Genomic DNA, 18,007 nt, shown 5'->3' on the forward strand with positions numbered 1-18,007 from the left:
AGGGGCATTAGAAAGAAAGGGGACTGGAAGCTTTTCAGTGGTCATGCAGGAAAAGGGACACGGACACGGGCATTTATTTGTCCAAGGCAGTAAGTCTGGTTCAGAGGTGGCAGCAGACGGCTAAGGGTTTTCCGCCCCGACTAGCAACTCACAGCTTCAGCTGCCATCTTATGCGATCACAGCCCCCACACGCACGACTGACTTCTCCCTCACTCTAACGCCGGCTCAGGCCCCAGGCCAGCAGCAGAGACCTCAACCAAGCGTGCGGGGGATCTGCAGCACCCACTTTATTGAACCAGCAACTTCTGAGTGGCAATAAATTGGTGTTTTTCAATTCATCAACATCTCAAACTTGCTAGTCCTACGCATGCAGATCCCCACACCCAAATAAGCTGGGCAAAGCTCCGTGCACCAACACGCACGATCGGCAGAGAGCCTCTAGGCCGTCTTAGAACTCAGTCTCCCATCCTTCTGTGTCACATGAAAACTGAAGCATGGAGTTTTAATGGTTCTACTCCAGTCCTTATGCTTAAAAATGTTTAATACTTCTTCCATGAAAGCTGGAAGCATAAACGCCTCTTTAGAGAGCAAAGACCGCCCTCTGTTCCTGCTCCGAGAAGGGCCTGAAGATCTCTTGAGAGAGTAGTAGTTTCTACTTTAAACTCAAAGCAGGAAGAAATCGGCTCCCATTACCAGACATGGACCCTTCTCAGAGCTGCCCAGGGCCCAGAGAAGGCTTTCTGAAGATGAGAGCAGCCTGGAGGAGCCAGAGGCACTGACTCTGGCTCCCGCTTCCCGAGTGCTGGCAGGCCCTGGGCGCTGCTCAGGGCAGGGCAAAGCTGGGCAGACGCCGGGGGCCCAGTCTCCTGGAGGGGCCCTCCTCCCCGGGGCAACACCGGAGGCCTCAATTCTGCTCCAGCCAAGGGGCGGATCCAGTCTGTTCTGAGGCCGCTGTCCGGCTATCCTCTATCTCCTGCCCTTTGCTGAGGGTGCAGCTGAGACGGGGGCAGAACAGCAGGGAGGAAGGAAGAGCAGGCCCGTTGCCGAGGATGGCCAGTGAGGAGGCTGGAGGAGAGCGAAGCTGAGTTCCCTGTTCTCTACCTTTCAAGACCCAGGTGGCACTTCTGCCTCTCCAAAATCGGCTCACGAGGCGAGGCTGGGCTGTGAATTCCTGACACCAGGAAGGCTGCCTGTGGCCGCCTCCCTCGAAGACAAACAGACCCTCATCCTGGATGGTAAGATGTGACTGCTTTCTCTGGACAAACTCTCTGCTACCTCCAAACACTGGCAAACTCTCCCCCAAGCCGGTGCGGCTACTGTGGCAGGACCAGCCTCTCCCACAGGCAGGAGGAAGAAGCCACGAAAGAAAGGAAGATGGAGCAGAGGGAGGAAGGCCCCAACAGGGAAAGATCTCTCCTGAGGATGCATATCCATCTTTACAAATATTATTTACGTTACCAACAAGATTTTTACCGAAATGCGCTAAGTAAAATAATATCAAAGTTCACATGGAAAATATATACATATGAGAACAGTTCAGAAAAATATGAAGGGGGAAAAAGGGTAATGTGAGGGGAGCAGCCACCCGAGACTCCAGCATGCGAGGCTTCAACAACTGGAAACAGCACTAGAAGAGAAGAGAAACTCAAGAAATACTGAAACACAGGTGGCACTTCAAATCATAAAATCTCATAAAGAAAACGTAAGGAAAAGATAAAATCATAAAGCAAAATAGGATTATTAAGTCAATGGTGGTGGGGCAATGAGCTAGCTAGCCATTTTGGGGAAAACTTAGCTGAATGCCTACCTCATTTATAACAAAATAAATCCTAGCTAAATCAAAGATTTTAACAAAAACAAAGAAAGCATAACAATTCTAGAATAAAGCTCAGATTACTACGGTCACAGTCTTGGAGTCTGTTTAGTTGGCTACACTAAAAATGCAGTCCCGTGAGCTAAACGGTAAACAAGCAGACAAGAGGCATGCGGAGCGCAGGACGAAGGTGCGACTTTCCCCTCAGAGAGAGCACAGGGTGAGGAGATGGCGACAAACATACAGCCAAGGCCATACAGGCAGATCACAAACAGAGAAAGACAAACGGGCAAGGAGGAAAAGACACCTGAACTCTCTAAGATTGAAAAACGCAAATTAAGACATGAAGACCCTTCTGCCTTCCACAAGTCTGGCAGAAACGAAAACGTCTGAAGACACGAACCCCGTCAAGGGCGTGGGCTGCACATCAGTCTCACACGCTGCTGGTGGGTGTAAAGTGCACACTCTCTTTGCAGCACCAAACTTAAGACGCACATACCTTTTGATCTAGTGATTCCATCTAAGAATTTACCCCATGGATATACTCTCAAAATGCAAAAATTAAAAACTACTTAAACACTATTTGGTCATTAAAAAGAAAGAGCTGATCTGTAAATGCGAATCTAGAAAGCTCCCTAAGACACACGCAGTGCAGCAGGAAGGCCCAGAGCACCAGGCACACGGCACCTCCGTTGGGGAATGCACAGATTCTGAGAAGGATGCCCTTGAAACTGTCAACAGGAATCCTCTTCAGAGACGAGGAGGTGGAGAGCGGGCGGAGGCAGCAAGGCTTCATTTCATACCTCTCTGTGTATGTAGATCCACGACTACAACTCAATTTTATGTTGCAATTTCTATTCAGAGAAAACAGGGAAATGTCACCAGCCACTTACCCCAAAACAGTGCTCAGATTGATGCCTAAGCATCTCTTTTGTGGAGGGAAGATGCTCAAGTTCTGATATAATGCCTGTGAGCCCCTGCTGTAAGTACTGATTATGCCATGGTGGAAATGTGGGATTCCATCTGAAGTCTGTGAATCAAGGCTCCTGAACTCTTAACAGAAAATACAAAGGAGAAGAGACTTTAGACACCAAAAGAAAGGACATGCAGAAACAGCCACTGGCTCAGAGAAGAAATTCACGTGGCTCCTTTCAGGTCAGAATTTGAGCTTTCACAGTTTCTCTGCAGAGCAAGGAAGGAAGAACATACAAGACTCGAGAAATTCTTTTCTTAAGAAGCAAAAGAACGTGCCGGGTGAGTCCTGAGCACCAGCAGAGCAGAGGGCGGCAGGCCTTGGGCCTTCCGTCTCTGTTTTCCCCTCATGTATGGCCTGTGTCTATACAACCAAACACAGCACGTCCTCAGGAAAGACTCCATGGAGTCAGGAGATCACCATGTCCCAACTGTGCTGTTCCACTGATGCTCCTGGCTGACTCTGACATCCCTCCAGGAGCCACGGCGATGACTCTCAATGGCACAGCTGACCAAGCCAGACCAGGTCACTTCTAAGACACTCACAGCCCCACGAGTCTGTGACTGCAGCGTGCTGAGTGACTGTCCCAGCTGCAAGGTGAAACTCGTATGAATTCCCACAAGCTGAAGCTCTTCACAAGGCAACCCGGAGAAGATGGCAGCAGTTAACCAGTCTCTTTCTAAAAAGGGGATCTCAGCTGAGCCGACCACAAACAGAAAGAAGAACAGAAACAAGAACAACGTAAATTCAGCAAGGTTGCCTTTGGAGGGTTGTCAAAATGCAAGGGAAAAGTGAGAAATGGGTACCTTAAAAAATTTCCAGAAGCTCTACCCTCCATCTCTTAACTAGCAGCAAACTGTTTGCAGGTTCTGTCAGCCCCCCACCACATACTCCAGCAAACCTTCCAGAGCCCCAGGAGGGTTAGGTGACAACAGCCGGAATGCCTCCCACTTCCTAGGGTCTTGATGCCCCCATCCAGATCCTCAGCACCTGCCTTGTCCTCGCCTCAGCTGACCACACTGCAAGCTGAGAAGGGCTCTTGAGGCCCTAGACCCGTGCCTGCCAAGACCCACAACACTGCCTTTTCTTTCGACAACGCTGGCTTCTTGGACAAGCCCACCTGCTGCCTTCCACACCCCCCGTCTACCGACTCTGGGTCCTGACCATCGGCAGCCAGTCCTGTGCTTTCATATTCCGTGACAAAGAGAACCTGGGAGGTGCAGAAAGCCTCAGACAACAAATAAAGACCCACCTTTTTCAGAGGGGCAGAACCCATGCCTCGTCTCTGCTCACCTTCTTCATCAAGAAGGGCAGGGGCCGGCCCCGTGGCCCAGTGGTTAAGTTCATGCGCTCTGCCTTCGGCGGCCCAGGGTTTCATCGGTTCAGATTCTGGGCATGGACATGGCATGGTTCATCAGCCACGCTGAGGCGGCATCCCACATGCCACAACTAGGAGGACCCACAACTAAAAATATACAACTATGTACTGGGGGAATTGGGGGAGAAAAAGCAGGGGGGTATAAAAGAGGGGCCGCCAGGTGTCACAGCGGTTAAGTTTGCACGTTCCGCTTCTTGGCAGCCTAGAGTTCGCTGGTTCGGATCTCGGGTGTGGACATGGCACAGCTTGGCAAGCCATGCTGTGGTAGGCGTCCCACATATAAAGTGGAGGAAGACGGGCATGGATGTTAGCTTAGGGCCAGACTTCCTCAGCAAAAAAGAGAAGGATTGGCAATTAGCTCAGGGCTAATCTTCCTCAAAAAAAAAAAGATTGGCAACAGTTGTTAGCTCAGGTGCTAATCTTTAAAAAAAAAAAAAAAAAAGAAAGGGCAGTGCTGGTCCCTGTGCAACACCACAGGCACTCATCCCTGCTGTGCTCCACGGAACAGGCCCTCAAGTTCAGACCACAGTGAGCCCCCTTCAGAACTCGTCGCAGCAGATGGTGATGCAGGTCTGCTGTGACATGTGCTTTGTACAACACCAAGCACTCCTGCTTAAAAATAAAAAAGGGACCATTTTTGATTCTGCAAAATACAAACTCAATCCATAAGGAAGGGAGTGAGAAATATCTGTGGGAATATTAATTTATAGTCACAGCACCTTAGGTGTTCCTCCCAATACTCACCTCGACCTAAGCAACTTGTCCACCGTGAGGCTGGCACAACTACAAGGAATGCACTAAGAGAACAGGACTGGGTAGTGAGTTAACATCAGGGGTAGTATTTGAGAGGCAACCTGAAAATCCAGTATCCCCATGAAGAGGCACTATACTTAATTCCACGCCGCATATTTTCCTGTAAAGTCTACAACTTTATACTCACATGGTATCTTACAGCTTAAACTGTTTTCTCATTTCCGTTTTTATTTGAACTTGACAACAAAGTCCAACCGTGAACTTCGCACATTTCCTGACAATGAACTATGCCCTGTTACCTCCAGTTCAGAGATGTGGTAAGACTCACGGAGGATATGATCCACGAACAGACAGAGCCCAATTCCAACGGCCAGCTGAGTCCTCAGCTCTTTATCTTCTCTTCTGGAATAATCAAATTCACTTCGGCTCAGCATTTACCAAGCACCTGCACACACCCCGCCTGTGCTGGGAGCTGGGACTGAAACAGCTCCCATCCCCGCCCTGCACAGAACATAAAGGCCAGTCGGGGAGGTGTGTGAGCTGGGAGCAGAAGCACACTTGGCCACCGCGGCCATGCACACCCAGTGCACTGGGGACGTCAAGCAGCTTCAGAGAGTCAAGCTTCTGAGCCACAACGTGAAGGATGAATGGATTCCGCAAATGGAGAAGCAGAGACCAATATGGACACACATACTGAGCAGGGGGCAGGCCGGGAAGTGGTTGGGTGCCACGGGACAGCAAATACACCCCCGGTCAGGGCCCCAGGCACATGGGGACTGGGCTGGCACCCAAAAGAGAGCCTCATGTCAGTTTGCGAGGGCCTCGTGTCCCACACAGCAAGGAGCCTCGATTCCATCCCAAAGAGAAGGTTCAAAGGCAAATCCAGGGGGACTAAGCATTAGAAAAATAAGATTCAATAGCTAAAATACCAACCTAAGGCAGTTAAGAAAACAGTGCCCAACTGAGGACACTGGTTAACTCTCACCTACACACACCTACGTGACGCTGGAATGCAAACTGATGAGCACAAATACCAGGTAAGGACAGAGGCAAAAAGCAGCACTTCAATTTGAGGATTATGGATCTGAGATTAGTGCAGCAGGAAAGGATCTTACTTGTTTAAAGAAATTTTCAAAAAACCCCACTTCCCCTTTATTAGGCATAGTCTTTTGGTAACAAATCTGAAGAATGCTGACACTGAACTCTCCCTCCCCTGGGATCTTGGGGACCTGCCAGAGGAAAGTCCATTTGTGCCCTTCACTCTCACATCTGCCTGAATGCCCTTTCTGCATCTCAGCGGACACCTAGGGGCAGCTATTTTCGCAGTGGTGAAAAGGACAACACTGCCCTCCCTAACGTCCCAAGTAGACAACAGGACGAACGTGCCAGGAGGGGGTGAGGGAAACAGAGAAGGGCCCGTTCTTGACGGTTACTTACTAAAAGCAGAGTTGCCCACCAATCCTATCTCAAAAATCTGAGCTCGAAAATGCCTGGCCCTAAAATGGTGCCCCACCCCCACCACTGAGTCAAGTGCACACACAGTGAGCAGCTTGTGTTGAATGTTAAAGCCTCTAGGATGGCCAGGGGACGACGACAGGGATCCCTCTGACTTCGAATCTGAAGTGACTAGTAAACAGCATCTCCTTGGTGGGGCTGAGGCCAGGCTCACCCGGAAGGACCAGCAGCAATAAGCATGAAGCTGTAGCACGGTGACCAGCGGTCACTGTCTCTCCAAGTCAGGCTCACACCTACTGTCCGGCATCATCAGTAAAGTGTCCTTGTCTACTCTCAAAAGTGTCCCCTTTTGAACTAGAGACCTTGGCTTCCGTGGACTCTCTTTCAGATGCAAAACCTCCCATAGGGCTAGTTCAACCCTGACCTAGAACTGCCTTTCATATTGTCCCCTCTTCAAACGCAAGAGTATTATTTTCAACGCCTGTACGTTCCTCTCGTCCAAAGTCTTTCACAGATGGTACAGCTTTCCAAATCAGCCCACGGATATGGTCAAAGATAATCTGCACTTCAAGGGGAAACTTTACAATGTGTTTTACAGTGAATCAGACAAGGAAAAGCATAAAAAGGAGCCCCAACATTTATTATAACTTTCACAAAATCCCCTTTGAAATATAGCCTAATGTTTATTTCAAACTTACTCATATCATTCATCACTAGCTACAAACCAGTATAAACTTTGCTGTTTTGTCCTATGGCATGAAAACGCTGCCATCTGATGAAGGCATCACAATAAAATACATACACGTCCACACACACAGCTCGTAGGACTGCAGAGTTTGAAAGCCCCGACCCAGGGGGCGCAAGACAGCTCTTCTGCAGAATCTTTTGGGATTCAGAAGCCACAAAATTTGTCATCCCTTTACTCATAGCTTCACTGTTCAGTGTGCGTGTGGAGAAGACGAAGGAAGTTCTACAGACCCTACAAGGCTGAACACCAAAAGAGGAAGATCAAATTAATTACGCATTTTCATTTTGTCACATTTTATTTAATAAAAGTGGATATTATTTATCCTGAACCTCAGTGGTGCTCTCCACCTGGTCTCTGACATCTTCACTTTTCAGCATCACACTCATTCTGGATATCCGTGCAACTCACAGAGCCCCTGACCGACGCGGTTCAGTTTCAGGAAGTACAGACCAAGTCAGCAAGTCAGAGCGCACACTCCAGCAACAAGCACCCAGGGCGGATCTTCAAGGAAAAGCAAAGATTGGGGTGGGGGACTTCTCCGGTTTAAAAACACACTGAGTTACACACACACGCACGCACGCGCACCAAGAACCTTAGCTTCTTAACCACTAAAGCACTCTCCAGTCTTTCTCCTGAAAACAGTCAGATAAAAAGCAGAGTCTGGGTTCGTGCTCGTCCCCAAAGGCAGTCAAACTGTCATCACAGGATTTCACACACTGATCAAAAGAGATACTTAAACCCCACTCCATACTCCCAGGCCAGGACTGGGACTCACCATCCTCCTCTTCGGTTTTAAGGACCATCTTTTTCCGTCACGGCAGGACCCTAAAGGTTGCTCAGTTTTGTTCTTCAAAGGAGAACTCAGCCAAGTTTCCCTGGGACGTAGGAATGGGTGGGGCCAGGAACACCTGTGGGCTGTCTAGCCACCAGGACAGCTCAGAGCTGCTTCCTGAACCTACAGGAAAATCGCTGGCCGCACTCCTAGACCAATCAGCCTCCAGCTGCAGGAGCGTCACTCCCAGCTCACGGCCACCACCCAGTTCCTGAAGTCAAGCTCAAGTAGCTGCCGGCAGTTAACCACCTCCTCCCTGGAAGCCGCCTTCCGCTGCCGTCAAGGAGGCAACAGCTGCACTTCTGGTCTTTTCTCAGATTGGACTGCAGCAAGGGACAGGGCTAGATGTCATTTCTCTCCTCACTTTCCAAGTACTTTCTTAGAACGGAATCACTCAAAACCCCGGTCCTCTCACAATGAAGTAATGACGCATTTCCCAAGAGAATGACTAAGAGATTGTAATCCTTACGCTATGTTATGAGGTCACAGGCTAAAAGCAGAAGGCAGATTTTACAGGCGAAAAAAATCCAAGGGCAACACTCCCGATGTAAGTTCAATCTCATCCCCATTCTATTTTCTAATGTGTTCTTTTCTGCATACTCTTTTTTTATACTCATCATACATTTTCACTGTTGAAATTAGGTAAAAGTAGTGAGGGAAAAAAACGTTAATCCTATCACCCACTGATGACATTTTGGTGTGTATTCTTTATTTTCTTCCAAATTTTTATTGTATATATTATATTCTCTTTCTTTCTGTCTTTATATATATATTTCTCTCTCTACATATACAGATATACACATATTTCTCTCTTTATATTTCTCTGTATCTCATATCTCTCATATGATACACATAACCATACATATTATACAATATATAATAGTGATATATTTATCTTTCTTAAGATATATTTATATTATCTCAAGAGATAGTATGTATATAGATCAACATATATAAAGAAAGAAATAGAGATAACTAAATACGTATATAGAGAGAAACAAAAATTGGTTATTTTACCTGCTGTTTTATAACCAGCTGTTTTTACCTACGACATTTCTCCAGGACTGTAGACGGCTGTCTGCCACATTTTTATCACCCATGTCATGGAGGTCATATTTAACCAGTCCCCTACTGGAAGACTTTTTAAGTGGTTTCCAACTTTTCTGCCAATCTCAACATCCATGCGCACACGTTCTGGCACGTGTCTCTCATTACTTCCTTAGTAAAAATTCTTCGAAGTACAATTCCTGGATTCAGATACAGCTTCCTATGTGTTCATGGGAGGGACTAGGGGGTCCCATAACTCACTTGCTCATACTTACGAGTGGCAATCAGAAGGAGAACTTGCACCTGTGGCACCATCATTGTAGAGAACATTCCTTGAGTGCTCCCTTTGCACCTGGCCTGACATGGCCGAACTCATGTAGTCTGGAAAGAACCCCATGAGGGGAGTGTCATCTTCAGCCCCAATTCACAGATGAGGACTCTGAGGCCCAGAGACGTTGCCCAAAGTCCCAAACCTGACATTCAACCAAGTGTCTGGATGCAGGGCCCACCCTCTGGCTGGCTCTACTGCTGGACCCCAATTCTCCTCCTCCCGTCAGTGCTGGTTGTAAACACAAACTCCTGCAGCAGGTGTGCAGGAAGCCCGAGCCTGCTGTCCAGCGGCCGGGTCCCCATGGCGGGGCAGAAACACGCACATCTCCAGGGAGACACCAGTGCGCTGCCTCGTCACACTCTGAAGGTGCTCAGAGGTGCCTCAAGGGCAGTGGCCTCAGCCCACCCTTTTCCTGCTTACCTAATAATAAATATATACGCATGTATTTTTTTATTAGCCCTGAGCTAACTACTGCCAATCCTCCTCTTTTTGCTGAGGAAGACTAGCCCTGAGCTAACATCTATGCCCATCTTCCTCTACTTTATACATGGGACGCCTACCACAGCACGGTTTTTGCCAAGCGGTGCCATGTCTGCACCCGGGATCCGAACCAGCGAACCCTGGGCTGCTGAGAAGCAGAACGTATGCACGTATTTTTAAAAACCACTCTGTTTTGTGGAGGCAACTAATACAAACCCAACTTTTTACCTTTTAGTTGCATGTGTCAAAATCACAGTTATGGTTTCTCCTTCCCATCCTCCATCCCTAACACACCCCAGAAGTTCCATCCTGCTCCATTTCAAAATCTACATTTAACGATTCCCAAATCAGTATTTCTACGTTCTGGTGCCAGGGCTGGGCTTTGATGCTCATCCTACTTTTAAGACGACAGTCACTTCTATTTTCTACTTGCTATCAGCTGGTAGAGCGTTTCTCTGGAATAGACACTGGGAGGCAGCACGGCAGGGCCACCAGGCATGCGTACTTAGAGCGTTCACAGATCCTTCCAAAGGCGCGCCACTTCCCTGATAGGTTGGACCGCACTTCTGCCAGTCTGACAGGTGAAAAGCAGCTTCTTGCTGTTGTTTACAGTCTGCACTGACTTGATCTTTTCATAAGTGTGAGCTACGTCCTCTTTCGTGAACTGCTTGTTCATATCCTTTGCCCATTTTCCTATTGGTTATCTTTTCCTTCTGATTTATATATTACTAATCCTTTGTATCATATGTTGCAAATATTATCTCACAATCTGTCACTTGTTTTTAACTTCAGTTGTAGTACGTTTTGTCTTACAGAAGTTCTTATGTGTTGCAATCAAATCTATAATCTTATCCTTCACAAGTTTCATCCAGCATTCACTGAGCAAACTGAGTGTCGGGTACTGGAGACGCATCAGGAAACTATAGCACCTGCCCTTGTGGTGTTTATACTCTATCGGGAGCTGGGGAGGACAGGGAAACAAGAAGTGAAATACCCAGTACATAGGATGATAAATGCTACATGGGGCAGGGCGGGTGGGGCAGGTGGTCAGGGATGGCCACTCCCGAGAAGGGCAAGGAAGCCAGCATAGCTGGAGCAGAGAGATCAGTGGGGGGGGGGGGGGGGGGGGGGGTGTGCGTCCCGGGCCTTGGGGGCTATTTTAAGGGCTGGTTTCCACTGTGGGTGAGACGGGCAACCGCTACCAGCGTCTGGAGCAGAGCGGAGGATCTGACTTCCTTTGCGAGGATACTGCTCAGGCTGGCGGGGCAGACCAGCCTGCAGAGCAGCCAGAGCAGAAGCAGGGAGACCAGCTGAGAGGCTGTCACAACATCCAGGTGGGAGAATGGCGGCTTAGGCAGTAAGAGGTCAAATCCCTGCTGTATTTACTTCTAAGACAGAGCCAAGGACTTGCCGATGGATTCCAGGTAGGGTGTGAAAGAAGTCCAGGATGACCCCAAGCCTTCTGGCCTGGGCAAGGAGAAGGGAGCTGCCATCCTCCAAGCAGCGGGTTGCCAACAGGACTCCCAGTTTCCACGCTACCCAGCAGGCCTCAGCCTCACAGTCTCCATCACTGAGTCCACTGTGTCTGCTCTGCTTCGTGGGACCTCGGGACTTTCAGCTCTGCTCCACTATTTGCCACTGCATTCTTGCTATACTGCCAAGTTCACATTCTCAAAAGATGGACTCTAAATGGCTCACGTAGCTGTTATCTCTGTTTGGGCACAGTGGGCCACCCCACAGACCCCCCCAGCCAGCCCTCAAGATAGGATTCTTCCCATCTCCCCAAAGTTGTTTTTGTAAGAGCTGCCGCTTAGGTGTTAATTGGGAGCACCGAGGGACACACCTGGCCTAATACCAGCCTATCTTCCATGTGATTTCTGTTATTCCAAAGCTAGAGCAACAAATAGCACACTTTGTGAAAAAGGAAGTAATGAATGAAGACGCATGTCTTCAATTCCTTAAAATAGAAATTTAACTACTGAAGAACCAAATTATGAAGCTGACTCGCTCATAAGGAAAGTAACTGTACCACTTATCATTCGTATTGCGACATTTCTGAGATTGAAAGTGGGTACCAGTCATAATCCCATCAGCCAACAGGCGTACACTGGGACTGTCCGGGGCAAACGAAGCACCACCAGCCGGCTCATCAGGCCCGTCTACAGCATCCGTCCCAAGGACAGCACGTGGAGGATCAGAACACAGCCATTCAAAGGGAAGCTGCAAGGAGGCTTCAAAGTACATTCTGAAATAACTAGAAAAACAACGGCATATTACAAAACCAGAGCAGTTCCCTAGGCCTCAGAGCAGTGTCTGAGTAAGGAGATGGGAGACAGGAACTGGCCAGGCCCTGTAATGCGCACTAAACCAACAAAGCAGAAGAGAACACTTTATAGCTATTCATAATGAAAATCATACGTAAGGGCATCTGGACACAGGTGCTTTGACTCAAGACATTTTCCATTTTCAATTAATAAAATACCTTAAATAGCCTTAATCCTTTACCCAGCCTCATCTCCTATGGTGACAGATAAGGGGAGAATGTGCAAACATGACAGTTTAAAATGACACTAAAAGAAAACGTACAAGAGCGCTCATGTAACATTCTGGAGAGCGTTTTTTCTTAGCATGATGCCCTCGCCCGTCATAATCCCAGGAGACAGAGACGCACTCAAAGCGGGAGTCGGAGAGTTAAGAGAGGGTCTGTCTGTAAAAGCGAGGGTGAGGTTTGGGGAGACCAGCAAGGAGTGAGGAACACCCCAGAGCCAGAAAGAGGGGCAGCCTATCACTGCCAGGCCTGCCGGCTAGGTGGCTGAATGCAGGGACCACTGGCAGGAGCTTGGGCCGAGGGTTCAGCTGACCCTCAGCTACCTGGTAGGGAGAAAACCGTAACCTCACTCTCCTCTGCCTTCAATCTCCTGGACAAATCTAACAGGTGCAGGAGGGCGCCTCCATCCAGAGCAGCCCCCAGCAGAGAGCAGGAGGGGAAGCACAGAGAGTGGAGATGGGGACACCACACCAAACCTCAAGAGACTGGGAGCCACTCCTTCAGTCTTCAGCGGCCCCATCATCTGCTCACTAAGTCTCAGCTCCTCATCATGGTTTCAGGACTCTCCTTAATCTGACCCTGCTCTCTCTCCAGGCTCACCACTTGTGCCTGGGTTTTTTTTTACCTTTAACCAAAATAACATGCATACTGCACATAAAAAGGCAAATAGTACCAAAGGCTTAAAACAGAAAATCAGTTTCCTGCCCAACTCTACCCTACACCCATCCTGCTTCATAGAGCTAACTCTTTCAGCTTTTTCTTCTGCTAATTACCTCCCTGTTTCTAAATAACGTGTCTACATTATTCATTCTCGAGTTTTCAATTCTAGATGTCAACTGCCTGCCAAGGAAGACGAAGACTCAGTTTTCACCCTCCCCCTACACAGACTCAGTATAGTTAAATTTCCAGTTAAATCAGTATTTAGCATTTGCATAAATACTGCTCACAACTCAGCTACACCACATCCTGTGATGAGAACCACCAGAGAAGGGCCTCAAGTGTCCTCTGTTCAGTTTGCTTAGCTCTGTGTGTCTGTTACTATTAATCGCCACACTCTTTACCCAGGCACGAACCCATCACAGCGTCAGACGCACAGGAATCTGCTCTCCGAGCCAGCCCTCCAGAAACCTCCACCCCCTGCACACGTGGCCTGTGGCTCTCGAGGCTCTCACAGCATCCTCCTGAGCATCCGCCAGCCGTGTCCCAACACTGGGTCCTATTTCTTTGATCCCAAGTTTTTGTCTTTCGTGGATTACCTGCTCATTTTGGGGGAGCACGTCCTCTAATAACTGACGGAGAAAGGATGTGGAGGGTGGGTTTCTCATCATTGTTGTTGTAAATTTTGCAGGTCTGAAAATACCTCTATTCTTCTCACACACTTGATTGACATTTTGGCTGAGTACAGAATTCCAAGTCAAAATCGTTTTTCCTCAGAATGCAGGGGGCATTCCCTCACTGTTCGCTGTTCCCGCTTTGCTGTTGGCCACGGCGCCATTCTGATCCCGGTACTCTCTGTGTGACCTCGTCCGCTCTCAGACAGCCCTCAGGATGTTCTCTCTGCCCTTGGCATTGTGAAATTTAATAATAAAGTGTCTAAGTATGAGTCTGTTTCATACCTTATGCTAGGTAGACCTCAGTTCTAAAGTCTTATATTCTTTAATAATTTGCTATCTTTTTTTCAGTTCCCCTTTTTTGGGATTTCTATTAGTGGGACACTGGACCTCCACTGTGGATCCTCTAATTTTTCTTATCTTTTTACTCCTACTTTTCATCTCCTTTTTGAGCTGCTTTCTAGGAAATACTCTTGCAATGGACTGAACGTTTGTGTCCCCCACAAACTCCTAGGCTGAAACCCTAATGTGGTGGTATTAGGAGGTGGGGTCTTTGTGAGGTGATCAGGTCACGAGGGTGGAGCCCTCGCAAATGGGATTAGTGCCCTCCTAAGAAGAGGCCAGAGAGCCAGCTTGCTCTCTTTGCGCCATGTGAGGACGCAGCAAGACAGCACTCTGTGAACCAGGAAGTGGGCCCCCCAGAAGCCCACTGTGCCGGCACTCTGCTCTCAGACCTGCAGCCTCCACAGCAGTGAGAAAGAAATGTCTGCTGTTGAAGCCGCCCAGGCTGCGGCACTCTGTGACGGCAGCCCCAAGGAGGACAGCTCTCCAGTTCAGCTTCCAATCTTTCTACCTTCCAACCTTTCTGAATGTTTTCTTCCTGCTATTTTTAATTTGCAAGAACTCACTCCTAATGTATGAATATTTCTTTTTGATAGCATCCTGCTCTTGTTTCATTAATATCTAAGACTCTTAAGTACACAGTTTTAATTTAAAGCTTTCTTTTGTATCTTCCATGCCTTTTCCCTCACATTTCTTTTCTGTTGTTTGCTTTGTTCTCTTGTTAATGTTGACGGTTTTCCTTAAATGTTTAGTAAACACGGGCTGTTTTCTTCCTATTTAAGAACAAGGCACTAACAACTTGATTAGGAGCTCTGTGTGATGGGTGCAGCCTATTGGGTGGTGGGTGTCACTGTAAAATAATAAAACAGTAACAGGTAGAGACCCCAGGAGGGGTTCTGTAGGCTCTTTTCTTCTTGGGCTGGTGACCCAAAGAATCATTCTCCAATCTCCTCCCTGGGCAGTGTGGGCTATAAACCTGACCAGTAGCATTTGGGGAGCTAGGGAGAGGCAGAAAGGATGGGAAGTTCACAATTAAGTATACTTTCACTCACTCTCTTTGCCTTTACGGCCTTCTTCAGAAATTAAACCTTCAGGTTTTACCAAAAGTGGAAGAGAAATAGCCTTGCTGCAAGAGATGGAGAAGAGACCTGAGAGTCTTAACTACTCACGATGAACACTTTCAACCCACCCTCGTTTTTAGCCTCATTCCATAGCTGCATTCGCAGAGGCCCTGAAGCCTTTCTGGGGTTTGGGGGTAAATCGCTCTGCTTCCCGACAGCCTCTCCCTCTGCAGCTTCGATCTTTCCTGACAAGCTGCCCGTGAAAGAAGGGCTTGGGGCACACAATCATGCAAGTGCCCTAAAGCCTCTGGGAGTGCACGTGTGGGTGGCTGGAGAGTGACAGAAACACCAGTGCTCTGCAGACAGAACCCACACACACCTGGAAATGCTGCAAATCTTTGGAAGGTTATGTCTACTCGGGTCACCTGGCAAAAGCGGATTTGTACTATTTTTCCTCACAGACATGAACAGCACCAAACAGACCTTGCAAAAAAAAAAGAAAAGACTTGAGAACAGAGGAAAAACTGTCGCAAAGAACTCAAATGAAGAATTGAAAGGATGCTGCTGTTCCTTGACAAACACCCACCCCGCGGCTGGCAGAGCAAGCGCTGGGATTTCTGATCACATCTGCCGTCAGCACCTGCGTGAGGCAGACTCTTAGCACTTTTACCATCAAAAGAAAAAGTCAAACCAATTTAAAAAAACAAAGAACCCAAACCATGGCCTTTCGTCCTTTGCTTTATGTACATAATTTGACTTTCACTTTTTTCCAAAAGTCATTAACTTTTCCAAGGAAAAAATAAGAATAAGAAAGGTGCAATTCTTCACAAAGTCTGACCTTATTTTCTACGCGCAGAAAATCCATTATCAATGCCATAAAATACCATAAAAGTGGAAAACTGTATGGTTTTGAGTTTATGCATATCTTTTTCTGAGAAGGAGGTGGACACATCCTCAGTGGCTCCGAGAGAACCCTCACGGTGGGGAATCTGAGTCTGGGATCACAGCCCTCAGAGCAGGTGGAGGCAGCATGGTGCCCGGGAGAACCCCCTTTCTGGTGGTGATGGAACGATGCCCCGCAAGACCACACTTGGCAGTCACCACCACCAACCTCACCACAGTCCAAGGAGACACGTGGAGACGAGCCACGTGTTCTTTAGAAAATATGCATTTGACGTATTCATGATGCTAAACAGAAACACCTTCCTGCACGAAGACAGAGTACGATTCACAAGTGAAAAAGAAGAGAAATAAAACTGAAGTTGAAATAAACTTCAAACTAGACCGGAAAACAGTTGCTAAGTAGTTTTAAATGCCCTTCAAAACAAAGTCAAAAATATTGGAGGTAGTGAATTCAATCTGTGCTGCCCTCTGCTGGCTAGATGACGAGACTGCTAAAAAGTTTACAATTAGCTATTTTGCCGATAAAGTAAACGACCCTTTGAACGTATACAGGGAGGACAGAGGACACTCACGTTCTGCTAGCACACAGGCCGTGCTCTGGTGATGCTCACCAGTACTTATCTGCTGAAAGGGTTTTGTTAATATTAAAATTGTCTTGCCCTTTGTCCATACACTAGCTAATCTGTGGGAATAGGTAACAGCCAACGGGAGCTTATATTATACAGCAGACAAAAACAACAAACACCACACACACTAAGTAATAAATTCACCAGCATGCTAGAAAGCACAAGTGCTGTGGGGAAAAGAAAGAATCAGGAGTGGATGCCTGGGGACACGGTTTATTAAAGTATTGAGCACAGTCAGGACGGGCATCACTGAGAAGAGAAAATCTGAGCCTTAAGAATCCCCACTCACAGCCCCTAAAAAATGGACCACATACAGGCTTTTCTTTTCCAAAATTCTGTGGTGTACGAAATGCACTTCTACTCTTCTCGAACCTCCTACCTCCTATGCCTCAGCCTGTGGACTAAGGAAATTAACTATGCGGTGCCTGCAAGCTTTGATCACCAAGGCCACTTCCCCACAGAGGCCCGTGTGGGCCAGAGCCACTGGGCCACCAAGCCGCCCCTCCCTGTGTCTTTCGAGAAGAAAGTCTCATCCCCTGGTCACCTGAGAGTCTCTCACTTTCAACCAGAAAGAGCCCAACATTCAGAACACCTGTTCTCCCATTTTCTGACTGGTGTTCACACACACATTACACATTATCTTTAAAAAGAAAAAAAGTACATGCTGAGTACTGTGCATTCATTCAAAAAACATCTGAGTCCTTACTGAGTGTTCAGTTTAAAGGACGCCTGTTGACCTGTGCTGAATACTGTGTGAGCTGGTGCTGGGGCCACACACAATGCTCCCGGGAAACAAGAAGGGTCCTGGAGGAACCAGGTGATGGCAGCGGTCCGGTCACATACTACCGTGTGACGTGCTAAGGACTAGGCTACGGAAGAGGCTGGTACTCCAGACTCTTAGAGGAAGGATGCCAAAAAGCAGTCCCTGGGAGAGGCAGGGAGAAAGGGGGAATGGGCAGTCGAAAAAAGGAGAGTGACTTGTGAGAACACCCATATTCTTAGTGGCATTATCTGGAGGAGATCTGGGGACACTCAAATACCAATCTGTGGCCACGGTCGTTTGTTTTTTTTTTTTTGAGGAAGATTAGCCCTGAGCTAACATCTGCTGCCAATCCTCCTCTTTTTGCTGAGCAAGACTGGCCCTGAGCTAACATCCGAGCCCATCTTCCTCTACTTTATATGTGGGACACCTGCCACAGCATGGCTTGCCAAGCGGTGCCATGTCCACACCAGGGATCCGAACCAGCGAATCCCGGGCCGCTGAAGCAGAATGTGCGAACTTCACCACTTCACCACCAGGCCAGCCCCAGTGGCCACGGTCTTGAAGGAAGGAGAGACCAAGCTTGAGGGCTGAGTAGGCACTGTCTGGGAGAAGGGCATATTTAG

At 48.0% G+C, this 18,007-nt stretch overlaps 1 protein-coding gene across 2 annotated transcripts in view; it reads right to left on the reverse strand.

The window, feature by feature from the left end:
- Nucleotides 1-18,007, reverse strand: part of CYTH1 (cytohesin 1) — an 81,463-nt gene that overhangs the window by 35,585 nt on the left and 27,871 nt on the right. Inside the window, exon 1 of one of the 2 annotated variants that reach the window (XM_014863334.3) lies at nucleotides 7,896-8,344. The exons of the other annotated variant lie outside the window; for it this stretch is intronic. Coding sequence (XP_014718820.1) covers nucleotides 7,896-7,923 — 28 coding nt within the window. The 5' untranslated portion in view covers nucleotides 7,924-8,344. Of the gene's footprint in view, nucleotides 1-7,895; nucleotides 8,345-18,007 lie in introns of those variants that run through there. 2 annotated transcript variants of the gene reach the window in all.

The sequence above is a fragment of the Equus asinus genome, chromosome 13, assembly GCF_041296235.1.
Source record: "Equus asinus isolate D_3611 breed Donkey chromosome 13, EquAss-T2T_v2, whole genome shotgun sequence".
NCBI classification, from domain to species: Eukaryota; Metazoa; Chordata; class Mammalia; order Perissodactyla; family Equidae; genus Equus; species Equus asinus.